Consider the following 25,360-nt stretch of genomic DNA (forward strand, 5'->3'; position numbering starts at 1 on the left):
GACATGCGATGGCCACCATGGAGCTCCGAATCTAGCCAGGGCAGCAAAACAGACCGAGAGAGCATTCTCCCCACTGCCTCGAGCGCGTCATCCTACCCCACATCCGCAACAAACAACACCACCTCGTCATTGGACTGGACCGCCTTCACAGAGTCAAGAACCATCATCTCGAGTATTCTCTTGACCAGTGGCATCCTACTTGCTGCGCGGTTTCATCGCCGGTATTTGCGACGTATCCCCGATGCGCCCAGTATCTCGCCGTCGTTCCTGCGTCGGCGGTCCATTTTCGGCAAGGTCACCAGTGTAGGTGATGGCGACAACTTTCGCATCTTTCACACTCCTGGGGGTCGTCTGGCGGGATGGGGCTGGCTACCGTGGAAGAGGATACCTACCAACAAGAAAGAATTGAGAGACAATACTGTTCGTATCTTTTTCCATGCAATTACCGATTCCCCTACTGTACTGTCGGCAGAGCCTAACACGACTTTGGCGACCAGATTCATATCCGTTTGGCAGGCATCGATGCCCCCGAATTAGCGCATTTCGGTCGACCTGAGCAGCCTTTTGCGCGCGAAGCCCACCAATGGCTTACTTCATACCTTCAGGGCCGAAGGATACGGGCGACCGTCTATCGCCAGGACCAATACAGTCGCGTCGTGGCTAGCGTCCACGTACGCCGGGCTCTCGACCTACCTCCCTTCCGTCGGCGAGATGTTTCATATGAGATGCTGAAACGCGGGCTGGCAACGATATATGAGGCGAAAGTTGGTGCGGAATTTGGAGGTGAGAAACTAGAACAGAAATATCGGCGTGCAGAATGGTGGGCTAAGGCGCGGTCAAAAGGTCTTTGGAAGGACTATCGCCGCGTGGGGTCAAACTGGGAGAGTCCTCGTGAGTACAAGAAACGAATGGGCATGGGTGAGCCGTCAGAGGATGGCGGAAAGCCCAAGTGAGGATGCCAAGACGAGTAGCTGTTCTTTAATGCACCAATGTACATGATCAGATGAAATTCAAACGATCCTGGTGAGACTGTACATATTCCTTGGACTTTGAATGTACTGCCTTTTAGCATGTGAATCTTGTCGTGTCAGGGATCAGCTTCTTATTCGTGTATCGCCTTGGAATGGAAGGAATCAACTTGAGAGAATATCTTAATGACACGCTGCTGGCTGCGACACTCTTCCCGAGAACGAATATAAGAGGCCACAAACTGAGTAAAAGCTAGAAATGATTTGAACAAATACTGTCATGATGAAGTGAAAACATAGAGAATTGATGAAATGTTGTTTCTAGCCTTCCATAGGTTTCGTGGAAGGCATCTATATAAGGGTGGAACTTCGTGCCATGGATCCCGATAAATGTTGGAGCCATCAAGAAAGTATCATCTTCGTATGCATGATCATACAGCATGAAGCGCATTACCATACATACCCGTTGGTCTGGTTTCTTCCCGAAAGAAGTAAAGCTCGAGCAAACCTACCTACCTAAGTGCTCTATTCCTTCACGCTGAACATCATATTGATGTGTCACCCATATGTACAAGAGGCTCAAATGTTTGCTTGTTCATTTCGACTCTTTCACTCCCTGGCAAATATTGACGAGCGAACCGCGTCAACATTCTCTGCGCCCGTGGTCTTCTGTCAAATCAAGCGAGCTTTAAATGAATCAATCCGGTCCATATTCAAAGCAGGAATATCGACTATTCGGCCGAAGCTAAAGTCACCTGCACGCGGTGCCAAATCCACGCACGGCAAATCGGAACTTATTGAGAGAAAGACTCCAATTTGTGCGGTTGGCCCCCAAGCCAATCTTTCATTCGCGCCCACGTGGCACCCGATTTAACAGAATCGACGCTCTATCTCGGCAAAGAGCTTTGGCGAAATCTCATCGCTGGAGTTCCCTTCCACGCGCCAAAGGCAGCCGCGACGCTCATAATGCTCGAGCAAAGCTCTGCTTGTCTCCTCAAACTTACGCAGCCGCTGCTTCCACGTGTCGATCGAGTCGTCCTCTCTTTGCGTCAGCGGCTCGCCTGTGACGTCGTCTTTGCCTGCCACCTTGGGAGCGTGAAAATCGGTATTATATACTCGCCCTGATGGCTCGTGGACCCAGCGAGATGCGATTCGGGAGAGGATAACTGATGGTGGAGTAATGAGATTGACGACAAAATTTACTGGAACGAGACCATCCAGACTGTTTGCTTGGCTCGCGGTACGAGGGAAGCCATCGAGAATGAAGGAAGCCGATGGGCATAGCGAAGTCGAAGCTGTTGAATCGTCGGGAAAGGAAGCGGAAGACTCGTTGGAAGCGGAGGTGGAAGAGGAAGGTGACGATGAAGGGAGCCAGCCCTTGGACTTGAGTTCGGAGGAGATGAGACTGAGAATCATGGAGTCCGGGACCAAATTACCGGACTGCATTGCGGCTTCGGCTTCGAGACCTACGACAGGATGGAAAAGATGGTATGGTCAACTACAACGATTCTCTCGAATGTGCATGGTTGAAAGTTTGGAGACTCACCGAGAGGTGTCCTGCGACGCACATTCTCACGAAGCAGGTCTCCGGAGCTGATCGAGGCCAGTTGAGGAAACCGAGCCAGCAGTCGCTCTGATTGAGTGCCCTTTCCTACACCCGGCGCGCCGACCAGAATGATGCGCGCAGCCTTCTTGAGCTGTCGGGTGCTTTTTGACATTGTTCCGGAGATAGATATGTGTCGAAGTGACGAAGTGTTGTCCCTGTGGCCGCGTGCCTGGGCGTTCAATCCACAGCTTCGGTCTCAGAAATTATCTCCGAAAGGCAGTTCCTGGAATGGATTGGTGGGCCCAGATAAACGACAGGGCCGAGGCCGAAATCGAAGAGTGCAAGTTGAAAGGCGGAGCGCTAAGATTGTACCAAATTACCAATGTGAATTTGCGCTCGTTCCCGGGGGCTACTATTCAGGATACAGTGCACGAGTATAGTCAACGGAGGAACTGGGAGATGAGTTCAGAGCAATGTCACTTTGGACTTGGAGTAACGATGTCCCGCACCTTTACCCTTTCCACTTGCCGGCGTCAAGGCGGTACTCATGCAATCGATCGGGTCCGGGCTAATTCCCAACTTTGTGGGGTTGGGGATTGCGGGTGCTATCTTCGGTTGCCGGTGAGAAAGCTCCGGCCCAAAATGCGGGAGGACGACAAGTACCGCGTAGAGCGCAGGATAGTGATGATCGTGATGAAGGTAGAGCTCAACACAACACACATCATCCTAGCCAGGTCACTCTGTGATGATGACAGTGCTACCCTTGACTGGGCCTGGTCTCTCGTTTGTCTGGACTGTGAACACCACGCTTGATGCTCATGGCCTGGGACTCTGCTAATGATGGTTGCGATGTTGCGAACCTCGATATACTAGTACATAACAGGTACATATACTACTGCTCCAGTGCTCACTACTCAGTGCTAACTGGAAATCAGTAGAACCTCGGAGGATGTCGGCAGGATGCTCCCAAGCTTGCTGCTGATCATCACAAGAAAATGTCAATGCGGCTTCATATTGTAACACAGACAGTGCACCGGGCGGATTCTCGAGGTCGCTCAATGGACACATACATATTCACGGACTCGTTTGAACCAAAGAGATTGTGTACTAGTGTAGGGCGCACGTTGCACCAGCTACATAATTACAGTGGGTTGCTCCAAGGTTCGAGGCACGGTTCAGCATCGTCACCTGCGGACATGGCATTGATTCAAAGATGTGGAACTCAAGGCCACAAGGCCGCTTCAGGCATGGACGCTAGATCCTGGGAATTATCAACTCACGTGATCTGGATCCGGCGCGCGGACGCGTCGCGTCGGCCGTTCGTCAATTCTCAATTTGGTGATAAGTGCCGCCGTTGTCGCTGTTGACAAAAACTGGCCACCACGAACCACGAGACCCAAATCTCGTTTTCCTACACCAAGACTGACATCATGATTCGACAAGACGCGCATCGAATCGACCCAAAACGTAGGGCCACGATTGATCACAAGAAAAGACAATTTGCGACGCCGACCTACAAGCAGCAAGACTACCCACATCGCCTGAACCTGTACGATACGCCCCCGACGGCGGAGATCACGCTTGAGCAGTTCGAGCAATGGGCTATTGATCGTCTGAAGGGTCGGTGACCTAAAATCATCACCCGTGACCTCATTGTCCTTCAGCTGCTAACTTTGCCAATAGTACTGGCCGAGATTGAAGCATGCTCTTACCGCAACAAGTCTCCCGCGGAGACAGAAGCCCACATCACACCACTCCTCCAAAAATACCTCCCATTATCCTCCAACACTGCATCACCGAACGGTGCTGCAGATCCTCGCTTGAAGAATGAGCGCCAAAAAGACCACTATTCACATTTCATCCTTCGTCTTGCCTTTTCTGCGACGGAAGACCTTCGTCGCCGCTTTGCGCGTGCAGAGACGATGCTGTTTCGATTCAGATTTCAGAAGGATGATTCCCGCGAGAGGCGTGCATTCATCGAAAGTCTCAACCTGGATTGGGAACCTGTGAGCGAGGATGAACGGAATCAGATTGCCGAGCATCTCGTCAGTGCAACTCCCGGTCTGCGTCGGGTGGATGAGGAGACGTGGTATAAGGTGGACTGGGAGAAGGTTGCGGAGCTCGTCGAACGGCGCTCTGTTTTCATGCGAGGAGGCAAGGCATATGTGCCGGGTAGAGAACAGCTAAGTATGATCATGGCGGAATTCACAGCGCGATTAGAGCGGTCTTTAGAGGTATATATGCCCTTCAATTCAAAGGCTGAAGCAGTTACCCTACTGATTATGCAACAGCTTACAAGCCGCGCTCTTCCCCGGCTGGACGAAGACGACCGCCTCACGCCCATTCTCAATCATCTGTCCAAGAATTTCGGCAGTGCAGAATCAGTGTACTCCGAGGCCGAGGGTCACGTCGACGGCGCCGCCATCACCGGTAGCTCCATTGACTCCCTCGCTCAGCATTTCCCCTTGTGCATGCGCAATTTGCACATGAATCTGCGCAAGAACAACCATCTGAAGCATTTCGGGCGATTGCAATATACTCTCTTCCTGAAAGGTATCGGGCTATCCTTAGAGGAGTGTATCTTGTTCTGGCGTCAATCGTTCAAGGGCAAGACCGACGACGAGTTCAATTCCCAATACAAGTATAATATCCGTCACGCCTACGGCGATGTAGGAGGAGATGTGAACCGGCGCGGTCGTGGCTATCCTCCTTACTCGTGCCAGAAGATTCTCGGTGACAACAATGTGGGAGTGGGACAAGCACATGGATGCCCCTACCGCCATTTCTCAGTCGATAACCTGGTAGGGCTGCTTCAGGGAACTGGCGTTCATGATAAGGAAGTCCTTCGCGGTGTTCGTGAGGATGTTGGCAAGCAGCGGTATCACATTGCGTGCAACAGGGTTTTCGAATGGAGCCACAAGACTGAGATCAAGAAAGTGAAAGAGGACGGGACATGGAGTCAGGCCGACCTGGACACCATTGTTCACCCCAATACTTACTTCAAGCGCAGCTATCTGCTCAAGTCCTTGGCCAAGGCTCCGCCCCGAGGTGAAGCTTGATTATGTGTCTGTCAACTATGTTTATCTTAATGAAGTTATGTCGGCTGAGCCTTCATGTAACCTGACAGTCTGAATTCAAAACAAGTTGCTTGAGTACAAGACACGTTCAATTGCGTAAGCGTTCGGCAGTTTCTTACGAGACCATCATGGCGAGACTAGGGAAGAGGAAGCTTAATTGGAGATAGGACTAAAAATTTCAAATTCTTTCAAAGCTAAGTCAGGTCTGTGACCACAGCTGATTCCCAATAAATCCGAAAGGATCGGAACGACCTTTCAAAACCAGGTGCCCAGCAACGGGTCAAGTCGTTCTGCGCTCGACGCGAAAACAGACATCATCATGGAATGATGGAAGCTGTCGACAGTAATGTGATATTTTGTCGGCGTGAATAAAACATGAAGAAAAGAAAGAGAAAGTGGAGCGGCGTCGACATTTTAACCGTATCCAGGTCCGGTGACCGAGGTAGACCATTAGTGCTGCAACCTGGCCTTAGTGCCAACCCAATGCCCTCATTCACCATATCCCTTTGACTTGATCTCGTCATTCCCACCCAGTTCGCCTGGACCTTCAGATTTCTCGGGATTCGACTATGTTCTGACAGGATACAGTCGACCTCTGCCATCCGACGACGCAATTATCGACCGAGGAGCCGTTGCGACTCAGCTCTACACAGCTCCGCCCCTGCACCCCTCCATCTCCTTTGTCAACATTGCCCCGGAATCTCCATAATCGAACGTCGCCATGGATTACGAAGCTCTGAAAGATCAATGGAGTGATGTTGAGGATCGTGATGGCCTCAGACTGAGCTGGAACACTTTCCCAAGCTCTCGCATGGTACGTAACACGCATTTGGCAACTCTGACAAGGCTCCATGTCGCATCACCTTCTAAACACAGATACAGGAAGCATCTCGGCTGGTCGTCCCTATCGGTGCGATCTACACACCATTGAAGGAGAAGCCAGATACTCCAATCCTCCAATATGAGCCCGTGACCTGCAAGCAACCCTGTCGGGCCGTGCTTAATCCCTTCGCGTGGGTTTCCCCTCCGTCGTTGTCTTTCCCCGGATATCGGCGATGAACTAATACCCCAGCTTAGCACTGTCGACATCCGTGCGAGAGTATGGATTTGCCCCTTCTGTTTGATGCGCAATCCTCTGCCGCCTCACTACAAGGACATCACCGAGCAAACGATACCCCCCGAGCTTCACCCCACGAGCACCACCATCGAGTACCAATTGGCCCGCCCTGCTCCAGCTCCTCCGATCTTCCTCTTCGTCGTCGACACCTGCCAGGAGGAGGACAGTCTGCAAGCAGTTCGGGACTCACTTGTCATGAGCTTGTCTCTGCTGCCTCCGAATGCGCTCGTGGGTCTCATTACGTATGGAACGATGGTAAGCATTGTCACCCCTTTTATCACTGCTAGGAAGCTGTCAGTTGTTGACCTTTTGTCCCCAGACGCAAGTCCATGAGCTTGGCTACGCCGAATGCGCCAAGTCCTATGTCTTCCGAGGTAACAAGGATTACAATGCCAAGCAAGTGCAAGAGATGCTTGGTCTCGTAGGCGGTGCCCCCCGTCCAGGCATGCCTCCTCAGCAGCCAGCGCAGCGACCCCTCTTGGACCAGCCGCCCGGTTCTTACTTCCCGTTCAGCAAGCAGAATTCCAGATCACCAACGTTCTGGAGCAGATGCAGCGCGACCCATGGCCCGTGGCTAATGACAAGCGTCCCCTTCGCTGCACTGGTGTTGCGCTGAGTGTTGCTGTTGGCTTGCTCGAGGCCTCTTTCCAGAATGCAGGTGGTCGTATTATGGCTTTCCTCAGTGGTGCCGCTACCGAGGGCCCAGGTCATGTGGTTTCACCGGAACTCAAAGAGCCCATTCGTTCTCACCACGACATTGATCGCGACAACATCAAGTACTACAAAAAGGCTGTCAAGTTCTACGATGCGCTCGCCAAGCGGGCTGCCAACAATGGTCACATTGTCGACATCTTCGCCGGCTGCTTGGACCAAGTTGGTCTTCTGGAGATGAAGAACCTCGTTAATTACACCGGTGGACACATGCTTCTTACTGATAGCTTCACCGCATCCCAGTTCAAGCAGTCATTCATTCGTGTCTTTGATAAGGATGCGAATGATAACCTTCTCATGGGCTTCAATGCATCTCTCGAAGTATTGACTACCAAGGAACTTAAGGTCACTGGTCTCATTGGACACGCCATCTCTCTCAATAAGAAATCAAGCTCCGTTGGCGAGACCGAGTGCGGCATTGGAAACACTTGCGCGTGGAAGATGTGTGGTATTGATCCATCGTCAAGCTACGGAGTCTACTTCGAAATTGCCAATCAAGGTGGCCCCGCGGCTGTACAGGCTGGTCCTCAACGTGGTATGATGCAGTTCCTCACATACTACCAACACTCTTCAGGGCATTACCACCTGCGTGTGACGACAGTCGCACGGCCTCTAAGTGGTCCGGCTGGCGATCCAACTCTTGCCCAGTCCTTTGATCAGGAAGCTGCCGCCGTCTTGATGGCCCGTATTGCCGTCTTCAAGGCGGAAGTTGACGATGGGCCCGATGTGCTTCGATGGGTAGACCGCATGCTGATCCGACTTTGCTCACGGTTCGCGGACTATCGCAAAGATGATCCTACATCTTTCCGCTTGGAAAAGAACTTCACCTTGTATCCACAGTTCATGTTCCACTTGCGACGAAGCCAGTTCCTCCAAGTTTTCAACAACTCTCCTGATGAGACTGCCTTCTACCGTCATGTCTTGAACCACGAAGATGCTGGGGACTCGCTGGTTATGATCCAGCCCACCCTAGACTCGTACTCCCTGGAGGTGGAGGGCAGCCAACCCGTTCTTTTGGATTCCGCTTCCATCCAGCCAGCGCATATTCTTCTTCTCGACACTTTCTTCCATATTCTCATCTTCCACGGTGAGACCATTGCCGAGTGGCGCAAGGCGGGTTACCAGGACCAAGAGGGCTACGAGAACCTCAAGGCCCTCTTGGAACAGCCTAAAGAGGATGCTAGGGTATGTCGTGCTTCCAATATCACCAATATGATAACCATGGTGACTGATTCATCTCAATAGGAACTCATCGCCGACCGTTTCCCCCTGCCTCGTTTCATTGTCTGTGATGCTGGTGGATCCCAAGCTCGTTTCCTCCTGTCCAAGCTCAATCCGTCAACCACGCACACCTCTGGGGGCTATGGAGGCGGTGTTTCGTCGCAGACCATCTTCACTGATGATGTCTCACTGCAGACATTTATGGATCACCTCATGAAGTAAGCACTCTTTGCCCCGTCTTTTCCGTTACTCATGCACTAACTTCTTCATTGCAGGCTTGCGGTTTCTGGCACGAGCTAGTTGAGACATGGCGTGCCAGTTGATGTAATGGGCGGCGCGACCTTGGCCTAAACGGGTCATGTGTATCTTTAGCGGTGATTTAGCTCTCATTGTTTTTCCCTCTTCTTCTCCCCATTAAACCCCTAAGTAGATGAATGAATTACGTCAAGGACCCTATGCTTGCATTCTGAGAGCGCTGAAGAACGTGTGATTTCGAAACTGCTATCAAAAAATCCCAAAATCTTGAGAAATCAGAATATAACCCAAAGTGTGACACTAATGTTGTTTACATTCAAAAATGTCATAGGATTCCTACAATCTAGTCTTTCCTTGTATTCTCCTCGTCTGGGATCCCAGCAAACCAGCAAGCTGGCCGACGCGGCTCAGCTTAAAGCTTGATAAGCTTGATATGACCAAGGCCTCTCACGTGATTAGGGTCTAGCCCTCAAGTGCTCAAAAGGCCCACTCGCTTACACTAGCCGTAGAAGTGGAACCCTCTGCGTCTCAGGACAACTTTTGTCGAAGCCTCCTCTGGGATTTTCTTTTCTCTCTTCATCCACCCCTTCGACAACCCAAGGCAGATTGACTACCTTTCGCACTCGCCATGCGTAAGTATCATCACCTTGGAGTATTCACAATGGCGAACTAATACCCATCTTCTTTTGTAGCTCCCAAGTTCGATCCCAATGAGGTGAAGATCATCCACCTGCGTGTGACTGGTGGTGAGGTCGGCGCCCAGTCTGCGCTTGCCCCCAAGATCGGTCCTCTGGGTCTGTCTCCCAAGAAGATCGGTGAAGACATTGCCAAGAACACTGGTGACTGGAAGGGTCTGCGTGTGACTGTCCGTCTCACCATCCAGAACCGTCAGGCTGCTGTGTCTGTCGTTCCCTCCGCCTCTTCCCTTGTCATCAAGGCCCTCAAGGAGCCCCCTCGTGACCGCAAGAAGGAGAAGAACATCAAGCACACCAAGTCCATCCCCTTCGACGACATTGTTGAGATCGCCCGCCAGATGAAGCACCGCTCCATGGCCAAGTCTCTCCAGGGTGTTGTCCTCGAGATCCTCGGTACTGCTTTCTCCGTCGGCTGCCAGGTCGATGGCCGCAGCCCCAAGGATGTCTCTGACGATGTCAAGGCTGGTGAGATCGATGGTATGTTTCTCTCCTACGTTTGCAATATCGAAATGTTCGTCAAGTCAGTGCTAACGGTTTTACAGTTCCTGAGGAGTAAATTACTCTCTCCTGAACGGGACGAAGAGGAGGTCTTCTTTTCTCTATGTATCAACAAGTCTGCCAGCTGAAAAATGCGCAGCTAGTTGCACAATACGACAGTTGCCTCCAACCAAAAAAGAACATACCCATTTATGAGCCATGACCTGATACCACATCTCCAGTTGCGTTATATCGCGATCATCCGAATGAACAATTCGATTTTCGCGGTCTCTTGTGTTCGTATCCTCCCTTTCTTCCTCTAGCTTTTTGCGAACCTCGAGTCCTCTCCTCTCGCCGTCACCTTTGGCGATTAGGAGTTGACGAGACATTGACTGCGCTCCTCCCCTGGAGGTGGTCATTAAACTTAAATCTTCAGTCCCTGATGGAACCGTTACAACACTCTGGCGCTTACCGTTCTCTCCCTGCGGGGTTTGAACATTATTCGATGTGGTTTACGCTTATTTTAAGTAACGAAGAGCAACTGACCCGCTACTCACCGCGGCAACCTGGATGGCATTCGTGTCATTGTGGTTGCCATGGTCCATTATTGTGGTCTACATCTTCATTGGGATAACTGTGCTCATCTCAATCGTAGTCTTGCAAATTCTGCCATCCAGATATCACAAATCAAATTCATTCTTGATCAATTCATTTCTCCTCGTAAGCAGGAGGGTTCGTCCCAGTGATTTAGTGAGTTAGTCTGAGACAGTGGTCTCTCGCAGGATAAATATGTCGATGCACCACGAGAAGAACTGGACTTCTCAGATGGTTCACCACCTGGAACGTTGTCGGTGAGGGGGCTGGAACTTGGTTGGGTTTGTTATGCGGTGTCTTTTTCCGCATACAGAACATAGATAATATAGAGGGGAATGCTCAAGGCAGTCTGATCTCACCAGACAGGTCGAGTCAAAGAGGAACCAAACCACAACCACCACACGCACGTCCAGAGATCTCCCAGCCCGACCGTAGAACAGTTGTCAAGGGGCCCAAGTGAAGATCAGAAAGAGTGTGTCATTGCAATGCAAAAGAATCCGACTGTAAAGACTGTACTGAACTCTCAATTCCCTTCTCCGATGGGTCTCCCGGATCCCATGAAGTTGTTCTCTTCCTTGGTTCACTGGTTGTGAAGTTGAGTGACCCCCTCTCGTCATGTCCAAATAGTCTCTCCCGACTATAAGGCCACCATCAGGCACCCGCACCTCTGCAAACCCTTGGCTCTAAGTACATGCGACCGGATTCCCTACTACACTAGGTAATTTCGCGTGGTGCATCTCGGTCCGTCTCGAGAATTCAAACGAACTTGCCCGCGGACTAGAGTCTAAAAGGTTTCGAGATTACGTACCCTAAAATCTGTGTTTGAGAACTGCCTCTTTTTGCTCAAAATGGAAGTTTTGCAGAGACCTGCAGGTGCGCCACCTCAGTCTTCAACGGTCACACGGCCTGGGCAGCCGCTTGACTGAACCGCGACGTTGCATGCGGCGAGAATTAAGGGTAAGCTTGTATGTAGCCCCGGTAGGCAAGCGCGTGGCATTCCCTCGAATAGTAGACGGGGTCCTTGTGTACCACTGTACCTACCTAACATGGTAACCTTCTCAGCGCTCGCGGCGAAACAGTTCTTCTACCTGTATCCGTCCTCCATATAAGCACCTGGCGTTTGCTAATTGTCATTGCAACAGAAAAAGGCACAGATGGGAAACTAGGGAGCTATTGCGCTCGCTGCTAGTTGTCTTATTCGAGCCGAAAGCCGACAGGCATTTGTCGCACGACAAACGGCCTTCGAGCGATGTCTCATGAGATCGATCCGACACCATTTGATCAAGATCTGGTCGTCGCACAGATTACGGGTTGACTTTCTCGTGTCTCTTTGACTCTTGAGTACGGATTCTCAGAGTACAGACATATGCGGTGTGCACTTCAAGTCCTAAACTAAGCCCTTGGCATCGAAAAAGCTTGAAAAATATTATCTCCCCGTCTATCAGACATCCACTTGTCTACCTCAATCCATTCCGTCGCCCATTTACCTCTTTGACCTCACAGTCTGATATATCTGTCGAGAAGATGGACCATGTTGAATGCTCCTCATCGTCTAATCTCTCAACTTGACAGAGACAGAGACGGTACCACCAGACATCCACTGTCATGGACATGCAGTACCCGCTCCGCTCCGCACGCACCACGCTGGCCCCAAGGGGGGACCCAAGACCAAACAAGCCCACGTCAGGTTTCTCGCCGATCACTGCTGGGTCGCGGTCCCTGGGTAAGGCGCAGGTGCTTGGCGTGCTTTTTGCCAGGAGCATACCAGATACTGTCAGTATCACCATCTAGGATCGAGTGCCTAATATCTAGTATCTACTCTGTGCGGACTGCGGAGCCGTCTTCGTTGTCGGCGAATGGTTCGTTGGGATGATAAGGCATAGCGCCAGGTGTCGTATGCTCGCTCCCGTGGAAGGTGACGCAGGGAGTGACCATGGCTTGAGATAGGTCGAGGTCGGCTGGGTCACTGGACGCTAATTGTTTGATGATGTAAGTTGATAAATGTTGAAGGTGCCGGTGGAATACTGTTCAAAGCAGATTTTAAATAAAAGGAGTAGGTATCCATGCATGTTTTAGAATTCTCGGATGTTGCGGTCAGGTGATGGACGCGTGAGGCGGTCCAAAGTCCATCAGTGTAGGTGGCCAGGGCAATTGGCGAGCCAGGTGCATGCGCTACCAGACGGTCCGAAGTAGATCTAATCCTCTGTATTGATGGACCGTAGGTCATTGAAGAGGTCAAGCCTCGACTGATTCTTTTCCCTCTTCCTCGCAAATCCTCAAAGCCAAGTCTCTCGCCAAGACTCACTCACTTTGTCCCACATATGTACTGTCATGATCAATCATTGTAGCTCCAGGTCCCGCACAGTATGGATCCGCCGAAAGGATGCGGTATGCAGTGATGCACCTCCAGTGGAGAATCCACCTGCTTCCTAAAACCGGTACATAAGAATCCTGCATGGCCAACTATCAAACGAACGGGGCCCGACAAACGAAACCACCTCTCCCAGCTAGAGCACCAGGTGGGGAACAACGCAGACTCGTACGACCCGAAATGCATCCGAAATGGTTCTGTCCCACCAGCACGACAGCCGGAGAGGGTTTGCAACACAAGACGGGGAGGAGGGAGTGTCGTGGAGGACCATGACAGACAGAACAGAAAGTATGGGAGGATTGGCTAGGATAGGTCTAGCTAGGACTTGCAGCACCATGAGCGAATGGACAATCATTGCAGGCGTTGGGATTCCCAGACTAGATCGTATGTAATACGACTCTGGTGAATATTGTGCTTGTTCTCTGATAAGTCTTCAATGTCAAGGTGCCGATAACGAGTGGAATCGGAAGTCAATCATCATCCTGCTCGGCTTCCAAGACAAAGAGATTCCCAACTACGTAGATTGTAAAGTTTATGCACCCCTTCAATTTTCTACTCTTCGTTGGTGGTGCGAGTGTCGAGTACAGCACGAGGCCGCAGCCCTCACTGTGGTTTATCACCAAAGGTTCATCGAATACGGGAAACATCTCGCAAAGCCAGAGTGGAGCTGTAAGATTGCGGCAATCCTGACCCACAACCCCAGAAATCTGACCCAACAGGGCAATGATCGCAGGGTCCAACATTGAATGGGGGATGTGAGGCGACCAAAGAGGCAAACCAGGGGAATTGGGGGGGGGGGGGGGGGGCGACCGGAGGAAGAGGAACGGACAGGTATCCCTACGTCGACATTCTGATTCATTCTATTATTGCATACTACACGTAGCAGTAGGTTGCAAATAGAATAGGGGCTGTGCGGTAGAGGGCCCCGGTAGCGGGCGGCAATACAGTCAATAATGTAGAAGAGGCGATATGATGGTGGCTGATATTGCCGTAGAGAGAATCTGGAATGTAGCATAGCAGTTGAGAGCGTGTGGGCGCTTCTTAGTGTGGTCTTGTGGTCGACCTCAAGTCTGGCGACTATAGTAGATAGGAATGGATGGATACCCCTGTATGTTTAGATTATTGGTGTGAGGCTGTGAGCAACTGAGCACACCAGTCGTCTTGATACTGATACTTAGTACTTATCAAATTGTCCTACTCTCTGGTAGGCACTAGGCAGTCTGCATGGCCGATTTTGGTTTGTGTAGACATCATATGTAGTCATCAGTCTGTACTGTGGAATCTGTAAGAGTTTAGACCTCGATTCTCATGGTTCTACTCTATCTACATCTTATAGATGCCCGCATTTGAAAACATCAATATGCCGCTGAAATATGCCTCTTAGAAGGAGCCTCTTCTTTCCACGAGGGCTCTACCACGGGTCATCCTGTGCCAGAATAGTCTTGCACCGTATACGTAGATTCTGTTATGTGGATGATACACAACAAGCACGTATACGCTATACAGTATACTGTACACTATACACCATACATTAAGTATACAACAGTATTTATCTGGACAATGTTAGATATGGCCCGGACATTCAGCGGATCCAGGAATCATGAATGTGGCAATGAGCTCGTCGAGTCTCTCAGATCGAGTAGAATGATGCTTGAATCTGCTCTCCAGAGTCAGGAGTTCCGCTGACCACACCCGTCATCCGCAAAGAGATCAGCCTCGCGACTTTGTCCGACCAGAGCTGCCACTGCCCAGTGTCCACGATCCCAGCAATGCATCACCCCCAAGCCGGGAGTCAGTCGAGTGGCCGATCCACTTTACAGGCTTCACAGGCGCATCTGCGACTCCACCGCACCAGGCCTGCTGCCCTGCTCGCCATCAAAGGATCCGGAGTGAACGGAGGACTCGACCGGGTCGGCTTGACCGTCACAGTGGGGCTCTGGGGCGTCACAGATCCGTGACCATTTGACTAGTCGCCGGAAGACCAATGACTCGCTGACGTAGGCCCGTGGGATGGAGCTTCCAGCCCCAAAGTAAAGTTCAGCCGTTGGGTCGAGTGGATCGGCGGAGCAGCCTCGCGACGAGAAGAGGTCCGAGGGTGCGTCAAAGAACTGGGAATCAGATGGGTACAGTCGTGAAGTATACGTGTACATGTACAGGGACAGTGCAATCTGGAGATATGTAGATTGTAGATTATACTCGTGTAGCACGATGTACTGGAGGATGCGATTGATCTGGAGATGCTTGAGGATTGAGAAAGAGACAGAGTATAGGTCCTGGACAGAGATTGTTAGATCATCAGCTCTCCAAGACGAAAGTGAGACGAGGAAAGAATCAGTGATGATATACTCCATGACAATCTGGCATGTGATCACGCAGACGAAGAGTCAGTAGCTCAAGAGTGCTCACTGCTCACTGCTCAGTACTGCATAAAGGTATCATCAGTACGAGGGTCAAGCCAGATGGACAAGGTGCAGATTGATCTGCACCAAGCTGAGAGCAAAAGTCGATGTCAAAAACGCCGAGTTCTCGACCAGCACGCGTACATGTAGTGTACCCTTGTAGCTTGTCGGTGAGGTATCCATGCAAAACCAACAGACAGGCGAGTTAGTCGCCGCAAATATTCAAAACCGAAGACCTAACACAATAGTTACTAGCTAGTACGTTATCCTCATTGAGACATATGGAGGAGCCATCGCCTCGTCCAAACGAAACCAGACATACCGTACCTTCGATGAGTCTACTCTACCACCGTCGCCTCGACCGTGAGCGTGTCAGAATCATAATCACTCGTTATTGCAGGAACTAGGAAGTCCTGTGCTATCCAGATTCGACGACGACAGTTGTGATAGTTTCAAAGATCGGTCCACTCGTTGTGTGATCTTCTGTCGGTACAGGCTTGGACTTTTAGATCAGCTTATGTAGTAGGCCTCCTGATCGACTACGTCCGAAGGTTCGTCCCTCTAATAGTAGTAGGTCATAGCTAAGGTATGTCTCTTCCTCAACGATTAGTCACAATCAGATGTCCAGTGCAGTTGTCCCCTGTGCAGTCCCCATCTTTCTGACACGATGCTATTCATTCTAAGTCAAAGTCTAAAGACCACCACGGCAGCGCGGTCTCCATTCGCACTCCCAAGTCCCCGCTTGTCAGGTCTCCAGTGTGATCCGTCTGATGGTTACAAAAGCTGCGCTCCGACTGCGACGACTGGCTCCCTGCAGTTTGTAGGAGACTGGAGCCTCCACCGTGACCACCTGAAGACTCGGCCAGCTTATCCCTCGGCGGGTCCCTGGAACTTTGTACTTTATTCACCTTGAACCCTCAACCTCGTCTTCACCTCTCCCTCCTTCGCCTTCTTTCTCGATCTCCATCCTCCTTCACCTCCTCCTCCACCTCTCATTTCTCTTTCCTTTCTCATCTCTTCTTGTGAACATCATCGCCTCTGCCCTCAAACATAGGTGTCTCCTTCGACTCGAATCCCGTGTCTCTCTCTCTCGCTCCCTCTCTTCCCCTCTTTCTCTCTCTCTCTCCCTCTCTCTCTTTTCTCCTTGCTCCATTCCCGCATCGCTCGCTTGTTCGTGACAGATTCCAAAGGGCGATCCATCCATCTTTGCCATCCACTCTGATCTCATCGGAATTCCTCCCCTCTGGCACACCTGGACTCGCTTGGTCTCTTTGACGCTCCCTCTGCGACGACCCTCCTTCAACTTGGACCCAAAGATCGCCCGCATATTATTGGCTCACCGCGTCTCGGACACCAGCAGATCATCGCTGAGGGTCCTGTCTCGCTCTCCCTTGCGTCCTCAAACAGCGGCCAGAAAAGAAGAAAAAAAAAAAAAAGGAAATTGTACTATTTCCTCATTGCCTGTTTCGTTCTTTACTCGTCGTCTTCTGTTCGGCGGCCACCCAGCTTCTTCAACCCTTCGCCTGAGCGTGAGCGACGACCCGCGACTGGCCTTCTAGGACGACTGAGACTGCTTCGCGCGAGTACGAGTCCCCTGTCCCGCCCGACATCGTGAATGTTTGTCCGACACGACTGCCTCACCGCTGCCGTGTCGGTCTTGTGCACCATCCGTCGAGCACTGGCATCGTCCCCATAATGCGGTGTCGGAAACGTTTCAAGGAGGCTGTCTGTTGAATGTCTCGCAAATTCATATTACTTGTGAACATTGTCAACCCAATTGAAACCACCTTTTTCTGTCCGATCGGAACAAACCCCACCAGACGGACCGTCGTCCCGTGGAGGTGAAGATGTTTCCGACCGTCGCGCCTTTTCCGTCGGTGCATCCGCATCATCATATGCACCCGTATCCTACTCCCGACGCCCTGAGATCACCTTTCCACAATGTGAACGAACACGGTCTACCCGGTGCTCACGACCCCTCGATGACCTTTCAAAATCCCATCCTGCGCTCCCGTGTACAACTACCGCAACCCGTTCAGCGAGTCGACACTCGTGATGCCACAGCGCCAGGCTCCAATGCTCATGCGATGGCGGAGCATGCGTTGAGGAGAAAGACGCCGAATGGGACGCTCGCCGCGGGCTACGATGGAACCCCAGGCGACAGCATGATTCAACCGGCATCCAAACATATCCTGGTCTCCCCAATGGAGTCGAATTACTTCATCCCACCACAGTCAAGGCGACTCTCGACTTCCTGGCAGCAGCCTGCACCAGATCAACCCGAGCTGGGGAATGCCAATTTTCCACCAGTATTCAAAAGTGATGGAACCGGTCCCTTCACAAGTGGGGATCGGATACATGGCGCCAACGGCACTGGCTGGGTGCGTCCAGTCAATCATCACCCGGGAGTCGACTCGTTCTTGAACCAAAGCTTGCCGTTGCAGGGAGCACCTCGATATGTATTGCATAATGGCGCCTACATTCCCACGGTCTTGCCAGCAACGCTTCAGCAATGCGTGGGCCCAACAGCCTCAGCAGGAACCGCGCCGTACGGACCATACTGGCCTGATGGGGTCTTTATCCCCTATCGCCCGGCGGCCATTCGTGACGCTCGCTTTGGAGCCCCTCCACCCCCCGTGCAATCTTTCTTCGACCCGAACCAGCATGCTCTCGATCCTTTCCGCTCTCCGCTTGACCCTCGTTCCGGGCAGCCATTCTCCTGGGATCGATCGGTACCCGTGCTGCCATCGCAGGACCCGCTCATGAAGCCCCTGTTTCCTCCACGGCACTCGGATCAATTATCATATCACGCTCGCGTTGTCAACCGGCTTGACTCAACGGCCACACCCGACTTGTTGAATCATGATCCCACGGCATGGACCAGTCAGACGTCTGATGTACCTCTACAGGGTCACGCTGCCGCCCCTACAGGCAAAATCGAGTTTAAGGAGAAGATTCTATCCTGGGCCCACGGGGTCTATGTTGACTTGCTGGCCACGATCCACCAGGCTCGTCGTAATAGTCTTACCTCTGGTGCAGTCGATGCACAGGCGTCACGCTACCTCAAACCCAGCATTTATCCGAAACCCCCACGTCAACCCGGCTTGGACTTCTCGCAAAATCCTTCTGATTCTCTGCGTCACAACAGCTATCCATCTGGCCAGGATGACTTGCCACGACGCAAGCATGAGATGGCAGGAAACTCCCATGTAGATGATTTGCCGTCAGCCAGGTATCCGTTGAGTCACGCCCAGGGACAACGTCCGTCTATGGGCCGCTTTCCAGAGGTTCGCAGCAGCGGCGTAGACTCCGAGGTTAGGGGAACAGGCCGTTTTCGAGCGCAAACGGGCCCTCGAATCCACGGGTCCGTCTTGAATGAGGGATCAGCCGTCAGCAATGCAGCCTCCGCTCTCGAAATGCTGTCCCACCTTTGCTCAGAGAGTAATTGGGAATGGATAGACGGAATGTTACTCGGTGGCTGCCTGGCCTACGGGTTAGGGGACTATCATAAAGCGATGCGATGGTACTCGCGAATCATCGCGCGTGATGCGAGGTGAGTTGCCACTGACTCCAGCATTGCGGGTCCCACATGATCTACTGCGTTTGATACTGACATCTCAGCAGCCACGTTGAAGCCATCTCCAATCTGGCCGCCACGCTTCTTGCGCTCGACCGGCGCGAAGAAGCCATGCAGCATTGGCTTCGCGCGGTCAAGTTGCGCCCGAGCTTTTTCGAAGCCGTCGAGCACTTGATTGGCCTCTTGTGCACTAGTCAGCGAGGAAGAGAAGCCGTCAATATTATCGATTTCGTTCAATCCTCCCTGCGTCATCCCAAGGATGGGGACTATTTCAAAGCCGACGAGCATGCCAGTGAACCTGAAAGCGATGCCGAGAGCAACGTTTCCGACGTCGGCATGTATGACAGGGCATCTTTTGACTACGATAATGACTTGGGTCGGGCGCATGGTTTGAAATACGGCGGATCACTTGACTCTCCGACTGCACCTGGCTTTGCCACGAGTGGGTATGCCATTGCAGGCTCAGACAATGGTCGGATGCTCGCTCTGATCCATGCTAAGGGAAACATGTTGTACGCTCTGGGCGATAACTTAGGCGCTGCGTCTGCATTCGAGGATGCGGTTTTGATTGCTGCGGGGAGGAGACGACATGGTGTGCAAAGCTTAATCAAGCAGATATTTGCTGCCTTTTCGACTTCTCCAAGCAATGGGTACCATCGGGCCGAGGTGGACCGCAATGAAAACATTCTATTGTACCCTGATCGAGCTCTGCAAACCGCAAAGCTTGTCTTCCAGGCCGGCGGACTGCCACCTGGTTTGAGATTTGTGGCGGAAGGAATGGCACGCAGCGCTGCGATTTCTACCACAAGCAACTCCTTGCTCTCTCTGGCCAAGATCTACCAGGATGGGATGGCCGCCATCGCATCTGCTACTCCCAAAGCTGCGCCCGGTGTGCGAGATATTCTTGCCCTTTATTACCTTTCTCTTTCGTTACAACCGAGCCCATCCACAGCCAATAATGTCGGGATCCTGTTGGCTGGTATTCAGAATACTTCACCTGCTCGCGGGTTGAGGCGTCCCAATGGTGACACACAGCATCCTGACATTCCCGGCGTTGTGCCCGGCAGTGGTATTTCGTTGGCCTTGGCATACTACAATTACGGTCTGCAACTCGATTCGCGGCATGCCCATTTGTACACGAACTTGGGTAGTCTGCTTAAGGATATCGGTCAGCTTCAGGCTTCAATCAAGATGTACGAGCAAGCCGTTCACTACGATGGCAACTTTGACATTGCACTGGCCAATCTGGCCAACGCCGTGAAGGATGCCGGTCGTGTTAACGATGCAATCTCCTACTACAAACGTGCTGTAAAGGTCAACCCCGAATTCGCGGAGGCTGTTTGCGGCTTGGCCAATGCGCTCAATTCCGTGTGCAACTGGACAGGTCGAGGAGGAATCGTCAATAGCCGTGGTTTCAGAGACCGTTGGCATGTCGACGACAAGGGCATGCTTCGAGATTCACACAACACCTCCGACTCCGGAGTAGGCTGGATCCAAAGGGTGGTTGACATTGTGGATCGCCAATTGCGGGAAGGGGAGAATTGGGGCCGAGGTCTGTTGACATCGAACGTGTCCGAGCAACTGGTGGCACAGCTATCCAATGCTTTAGAGTCGTCCTATTTGGGTCACTCTGCCCCATCCCGTAGGCTGGCCCTGGCTCAGATCCTGCAGTCTTGGGCGGGTCAGAAGTGGGAGGGCTCTCGCCTTGTTCGTCTCGTCGAGAAAGCCATACGTTCCATCATGTGGCGCTGGTATCAGGATCGCTATGTCCACGGGCGGGAACTGCCTGACTCTCAGTATCGTCGACCTCAACTTCCGACAGCGTTGACTGCTCCCAATGCTCCCACCGTCTTACCATTTCATACATTCACATGTCCTCTGTCTGCCAAACAAATCCGGCAAATATCTCAGCGAAATGGTCTCCGCATATCGTGTTCGACACTTCGTTCGCCGTGGCTTCCTGCTACTGTGTATCCACCGCCATCTCCTCCCAGCCCGCACCTTCGCGTCGGGTACGTGTCGTCAGATTTCAATAATCATCCGCTGGCCCACCTGATGCAGTCAGTCTTTGGGTTACACAATCCTCGTCGAGTGCAAGCCTATTGTTACGCCACCACCGCCAGTGATAAGTCCATCCATCGACAACAGATCGAGAAGGAGGCCCCTGTCTTCCATGACGCCAGTGGGTGGTCTGTGGATCGGCTTGTTCAACAAATTGTCAAGGATGGGATCCATATCTTGATCAACCTGAACGGCTACACCCGAGGAGCTCGGAACGAAGTATTTGCCGCTCGACCTGCACCTATTCACATGTCTTTCATGGGCTTTGCTGGTACTCTGGGGGCGGAGTGGTGCGATTACATCCTCGCTGACGAGCTCTCTATTCCAACAGAGACTCTGAGTCCAGGCCGTCGCACCGCGCGTATCGAAGATCGCTTGCTCGAAGAGGACAACTCTGAGGATCTTGAGGACTGGGTCTACGGAGAGAAGATGGTTTACACTAGAGACACATTTTTCTGCTGTGATCATCGTCAGAGTGCACCGGATGCAGGTGAACAGCCCTTGTCTTGGGAACAAGAGCAGCAACGTCGCTGGAGGATGCGGAAAGAGCTTTTCCCACATCTCAGCGACGATACCATCATTCTGGGTAACTTTAATCAACTCTACAAGGTAAGCAAGTCGTGGAGCAATATCCCCCAAGTGTGAGCTTCAGTTGCTTAGATCAAAACCCCCTTAACCAGATTGAACCGACGACATTCCGGACATGGCTCCGAATTTTGGCGCGCATCCCTAATTCTGTCTTGTGGTTGCTACGCTTCCCGGAGACTGGCGAGCAAAATTTGCGAGAGACTGCCAAAGCGTGGGCAGGCGAAGAAACGGCATCCAGAATTATCTTCACCGACGTCGCACCAAAGAATGCGCACATTGCGAGGGCCAAGGTCCTGGACTTGTTTCTGGACACCCCCGAATGTAATGCCCACACCACGGCGACTGACGTTCTCTGGAGTGGCACTCCGCTGCTCACGCTGCCTCGCTACAAGTACAAGATGTGCTCTCGTATGGCGAGCAGTATTCTCAGCAGCGCGCTACCAAGTGATAAGGCTGGGCGATGGGCGCGCGAAGAGCTTATTGCGAGCTCCGACGATGATTATGAGAACAAGGCAATTCGGCTCTGCTTGGACCTGCAGTATGTGCCCGGCGGTGAGGGTCGGGCGCGCGGCCGACTGGCGGATCTTCGACAGATGCTTTTCTTGCAACGATATCAAAACAAGCTATTTGACACGGCGCGCTGGGTCCGCGACTTAGAAGATGCTTACGAGGCGGTTTGGGCGCAATGGGTGAATGGCGAAGAGGGCGATATCTGGTTATAATGTACACAGCGAAACTTATACCCCTATGAGCGACTTTGATTTTCTTTTCTTTCCATTTTTCTTTCACAAGATGTCTGATTTTCCCTTCGTTTCTTCCATTTCCTCTTGTCGGAATACATGTTTTTGTAAACACATATTGCATTGAAGCCGGATATGGGACACACTCTTCTCACTTGGACGGGATCTTGCGCCTCTTTTGAACGCGACACAATCTTATGAAACCTTCACATTCTACTAGACAGTGTCCAGGTACGCCTCCATTTAGTTCCGAGCAACCTTCACTTCATATACCACACACAGTTTGTTGTTAGCATAAGACTCATGAAGACTTCGTCATGCACATTTTTGCCAAAACATCGGTCCGACGCAACTCATGAAGCTCACACTACTTGCGCTTGTCGCTCGGAGAATAAACACAAGCCTTGACCTGTTCTTCCTGCCTCAAGATCCTGCTGCACCCACTGAACAACCCATACTCACCGAGTCGTCCCACCAGAGGTGACTAGCAGGTCTCGACCAGCAACTGACTCAGTAGTGGCTCTCGTACGAATGCCGCGCATCGCATCGCTGCCCGCTTTCGTGAATCAGACGGGAAGTCTCAAAAACGAGACGTTTCCACAGCTAGTCTCCACGCACCGCACAGTGGAGACTGGAGACAGGCAGAGCGAAGACAGGTAGCCATGTGGTGCTAGCGTCTCCAAAAGATGAAATTTCCGCAACAACAACAACAAATGCAGTGGACTACTGGACACTGGACCCAGCTCTGCGCTTGCGAGTCGACTTTCTGATTGCCTCCTCAATCCCCCAATTCGACAGACCATCAGACAATTGAACCGAACCAGATTGTGGATCAATCTGGATCTCGGTGAGCTCGTGAGATAGCAGTTGTGTATATGCCTGCGTTGTTGAAATTCCAACACGCCGTTAACTCAATTGGACTGGCTAGGGTGGTCCCTTTCAGTTCTTGACGCCTTTTTTTTTTGCCGAGAGTGGAGGTGCCTTACTTTTTCACTGCGGTGGTTAAAGTCTCTGCCTTGGACCTAGGGTTTCGGGCTAGAGCCGTTATTTTTGTTGACTGTGTGGGTTGGTAAACTCTTTCGAGCATTGACCTGAGTCTTCAAGTCTTGTAGTGGGGTAGGGGGGTCGTCTGTCGTCTCAGGAGTAAATAGATGATGGGTTGGCTCGAAAAACGATACGATAGCTTGTGGAGGTGGCCAGTTCAGTGGAAGTGCATTGTTCGACAAGATGTATATCCACCTTGACTGTACACTATACAGTATACAGTGAGCGCACAGATAGCCGAACTGGCTGGTGGCTACTTGTACAACAATTGAACGAACCCATAGCATCATGGGGCAGTCCAGTCCAGTGTCTCGACCCGTCATAGGGCTTGTCCCTGGGCGTTAGAGTCAAGACAATGCTTTCCACATCCCTCAGGCCGCCAAGTGGCTCGGCCCAGCAGTTCCGCTTAGGAAGGTGAACACTGAAACCTGGAATGCTACGAAATGGAAATTCTGCAACAACAAAACCATCGGGGTAAGATTTTGCTTTGCGGAAGTAGCCTGAACACAGTAGTACCTACGGGCCGGCCTGTTCAATAGAGTAGTGGCTCTGCTGAATCCATGCATTGACCTGGAAAAGGTCCCCAAAAAAAAGAACTGTCGGACTTTGCTCTGATTCTAGCATTTTGACAGCTTCACTTCCCTCCAGGTATTTGCAAATATGAGCTGCCAGACCAGGTCTGGACCCCGCCGTTGGGGGACGAGGTCACTTGGTTTTGCAAGATCGGGGGTCCCTATCTCCCATCTGGACCCTGTAGAAATGTGAACCCGCTGGGTTTGGGTATCGGTAACGCCTACTGGACCGTGCAGGGTAATAGTCACAAATAGTAAACAATCGTGAGGTTGGTCTGCTTTGCCACAGACCGGTCTGTCTAGACTTAACTGGGCTGTGTGATATACTACCAGGAAATCTGGCCAGATTGAATCGATTTTGTATATTTGAAGGTGAGGTTCAACATCAGCGTGTAAGAGAAAGAATCTTCGTTCTAATTCGAGTGGAAGATTGAGGCATACTCAAGTTTGTGTTCGGCTTACTCTTTACCAAAGCGGCAGATTTTTGTGCTGTATGGTTGTCTCGGCTTCTATTTCACATTCACCTCTTTCCTTCCAGATCCCAGGATTGGTGCATCTGGAAATTTCATATACAGCTCTTGAAAGATTGTGTTACGTGATCGGATTTGGTTCCTAATAGGTAGTATGATGAGAAAATGGGGCACCACCGCTTCTCGACTAAACTAGTGAAACCCCATACAAACCTGCAGTCTTGCATAGTATGCAGCTTGCATATTGTATCTTCCTCATGACGGACGGGGAAGTGTAGGGTTGCAAGAATATCCAGATCAAGGGAGGGAAAGTCTATTGCGCATATCTGTCTAAGTGTCAGTCAGGGGATAAGGGTCGGATATGCCGTCCGCAGTCCGCATTCCGCAGAGACAGCCTCGATAGATGATGCGGATGGAGCAGTCAGCAGAGTTGGTGGACAATACGGTGTTGCCGAGGCTGTTTCGTTGCAAAACTTCTCGAGTAGTCGAGTAGTCGAGTAGTGTATCACTATCTGGTATCACGATCAGAATCCATTCCAGTATCCAGGGGTTTGGTAACACAGTATTGATGTAATATATGTACTATACGGTATTGTCGTTCCACTCCCCCACTGCATCCTCTCCCCGATTTTGATCTAAACACATACCAACACGGTAAGTCAAGGTGAAGGCCCGAGTCCCGACAGGCGGGTACCATCTGCCAGACTAGATCGAATCAAGACTAGCTCAGCGATAGCGCAGAACCACCCCGAGATCCTCCGTAGGCCAATGAAAAAAAACCACCAACCCATCAGACGATGCCAGATATGGATGCAGGAGGAACCGGAACCAGCATGGTGGTCCTCACTTGCATGATTAAAGTACAGAAGCTCTAATC

The 25,360-nt window shown here is 51.6% G+C and overlaps 8 protein-coding genes across 8 annotated transcripts; 5 read left to right on the forward strand and 3 right to left on the reverse strand.

Annotated features, from left to right (window-relative positions):
• Positions 1–3: 3 nt before the first annotated feature.
• Positions 4–953, forward strand: N7539_005734 (thermonuclease family protein; the record flags this gene model as incomplete). The annotated part of the gene is made up of 2 exons (XM_056935336.1): positions 4–303; positions 498–953. The coding sequence occupies 2 exons, from the start codon at positions 4–6 to the stop codon at positions 951–953; spliced, it is 756 nt and encodes a 251-aa protein (XP_056789208.1).
• An 885-nt stretch (positions 954–1,838) lies between these two features.
• Positions 1,839–2,686, reverse strand: N7539_005735 (adenylate kinase ADK2; the record flags this gene model as incomplete). Its single annotated transcript, XM_056935337.1, has 2 exons — positions 1,839–2,434; positions 2,515–2,686. 2 exons carry the CDS (start codon positions 2,684–2,686, stop codon positions 1,839–1,841), a joined length of 768 nt encoding a protein of 255 aa, XP_056789209.1.
• Positions 2,687–3,944: 1,258 nt separating this feature from the next.
• N7539_005736 (DNA primase subunit PRI2) lies at positions 3,945–5,573 on the forward strand (the record flags this gene model as incomplete). Its single annotated transcript, XM_056935338.1, has 2 exons — positions 3,945–4,134; positions 4,198–5,573. The coding sequence occupies 2 exons, from the start codon at positions 3,945–3,947 to the stop codon at positions 5,571–5,573; spliced, it is 1,566 nt and encodes a 521-aa protein (XP_056789210.1).
• Positions 5,574–6,312: 739 nt separating this feature from the next.
• Positions 6,313–8,940, forward strand: sec23 (GTPase-activating protein SEC23; the record flags this gene model as incomplete). The annotated part of the gene is made up of 7 exons (XM_056935339.1): positions 6,313–6,405; positions 6,474–6,604; positions 6,669–6,963; positions 7,028–7,129; positions 7,222–8,604; positions 8,665–8,858; positions 8,916–8,940. The coding sequence occupies 7 exons, from the start codon at positions 6,313–6,315 to the stop codon at positions 8,938–8,940; spliced, it is 2,223 nt and encodes a 740-aa protein (XP_056789211.1).
• Positions 8,941–9,523: 583 nt separating this feature from the next.
• Positions 9,524–10,146, forward strand: N7539_005738 (60S ribosomal protein uL11; the record flags this gene model as incomplete). The annotated part of the gene is made up of 3 exons (XM_056935340.1): positions 9,524–9,527; positions 9,588–10,067; positions 10,133–10,146. The coding sequence occupies 3 exons, from the start codon at positions 9,524–9,526 to the stop codon at positions 10,144–10,146; spliced, it is 498 nt and encodes a 165-aa protein (XP_056789212.1).
• A 1-nt stretch (position 10,147) lies between these two features.
• Positions 10,148–10,672, reverse strand: N7539_005739 (uncharacterized protein; the record flags this gene model as incomplete). The annotated part of the gene is made up of 3 exons (XM_056935341.1): positions 10,148–10,189; positions 10,274–10,472; positions 10,614–10,672. 3 exons carry the CDS (start codon positions 10,670–10,672, stop codon positions 10,148–10,150), a joined length of 300 nt encoding a protein of 99 aa, XP_056789213.1.
• A 4,183-nt stretch (positions 10,673–14,855) lies between these two features.
• Positions 14,856–15,182, reverse strand: N7539_005740 (uncharacterized protein; the record flags this gene model as incomplete). The annotated part of the gene is made up of 1 exon (XM_056935342.1): positions 14,856–15,182. The coding sequence occupies one exon, from the start codon at positions 15,180–15,182 to the stop codon at positions 14,856–14,858; it is 327 nt and encodes a 108-aa protein (XP_056789214.1).
• Positions 15,183–17,278: 2,096 nt separating this feature from the next.
• On the forward strand, positions 17,279–22,379 carry N7539_005741 (uncharacterized protein; the record flags this gene model as incomplete). Its single annotated transcript, XM_056935343.1, has 3 exons — positions 17,279–18,984; positions 19,056–21,678; positions 21,750–22,379. 3 exons carry the CDS (start codon positions 17,279–17,281, stop codon positions 22,377–22,379), a joined length of 4,959 nt encoding a protein of 1,652 aa, XP_056789215.1.
• Positions 22,380–25,360: the final 2,981 nt, after the last annotated feature.

This window comes from Penicillium diatomitis, assembly GCF_028827545.1.
Source record: "Penicillium diatomitis strain IBT 30728 chromosome Unknown utg000006l_segment0_segment0, whole genome shotgun sequence".
Classification (NCBI taxonomy): Eukaryota; Fungi; Ascomycota; class Eurotiomycetes; order Eurotiales; family Aspergillaceae; genus Penicillium; species Penicillium diatomitis.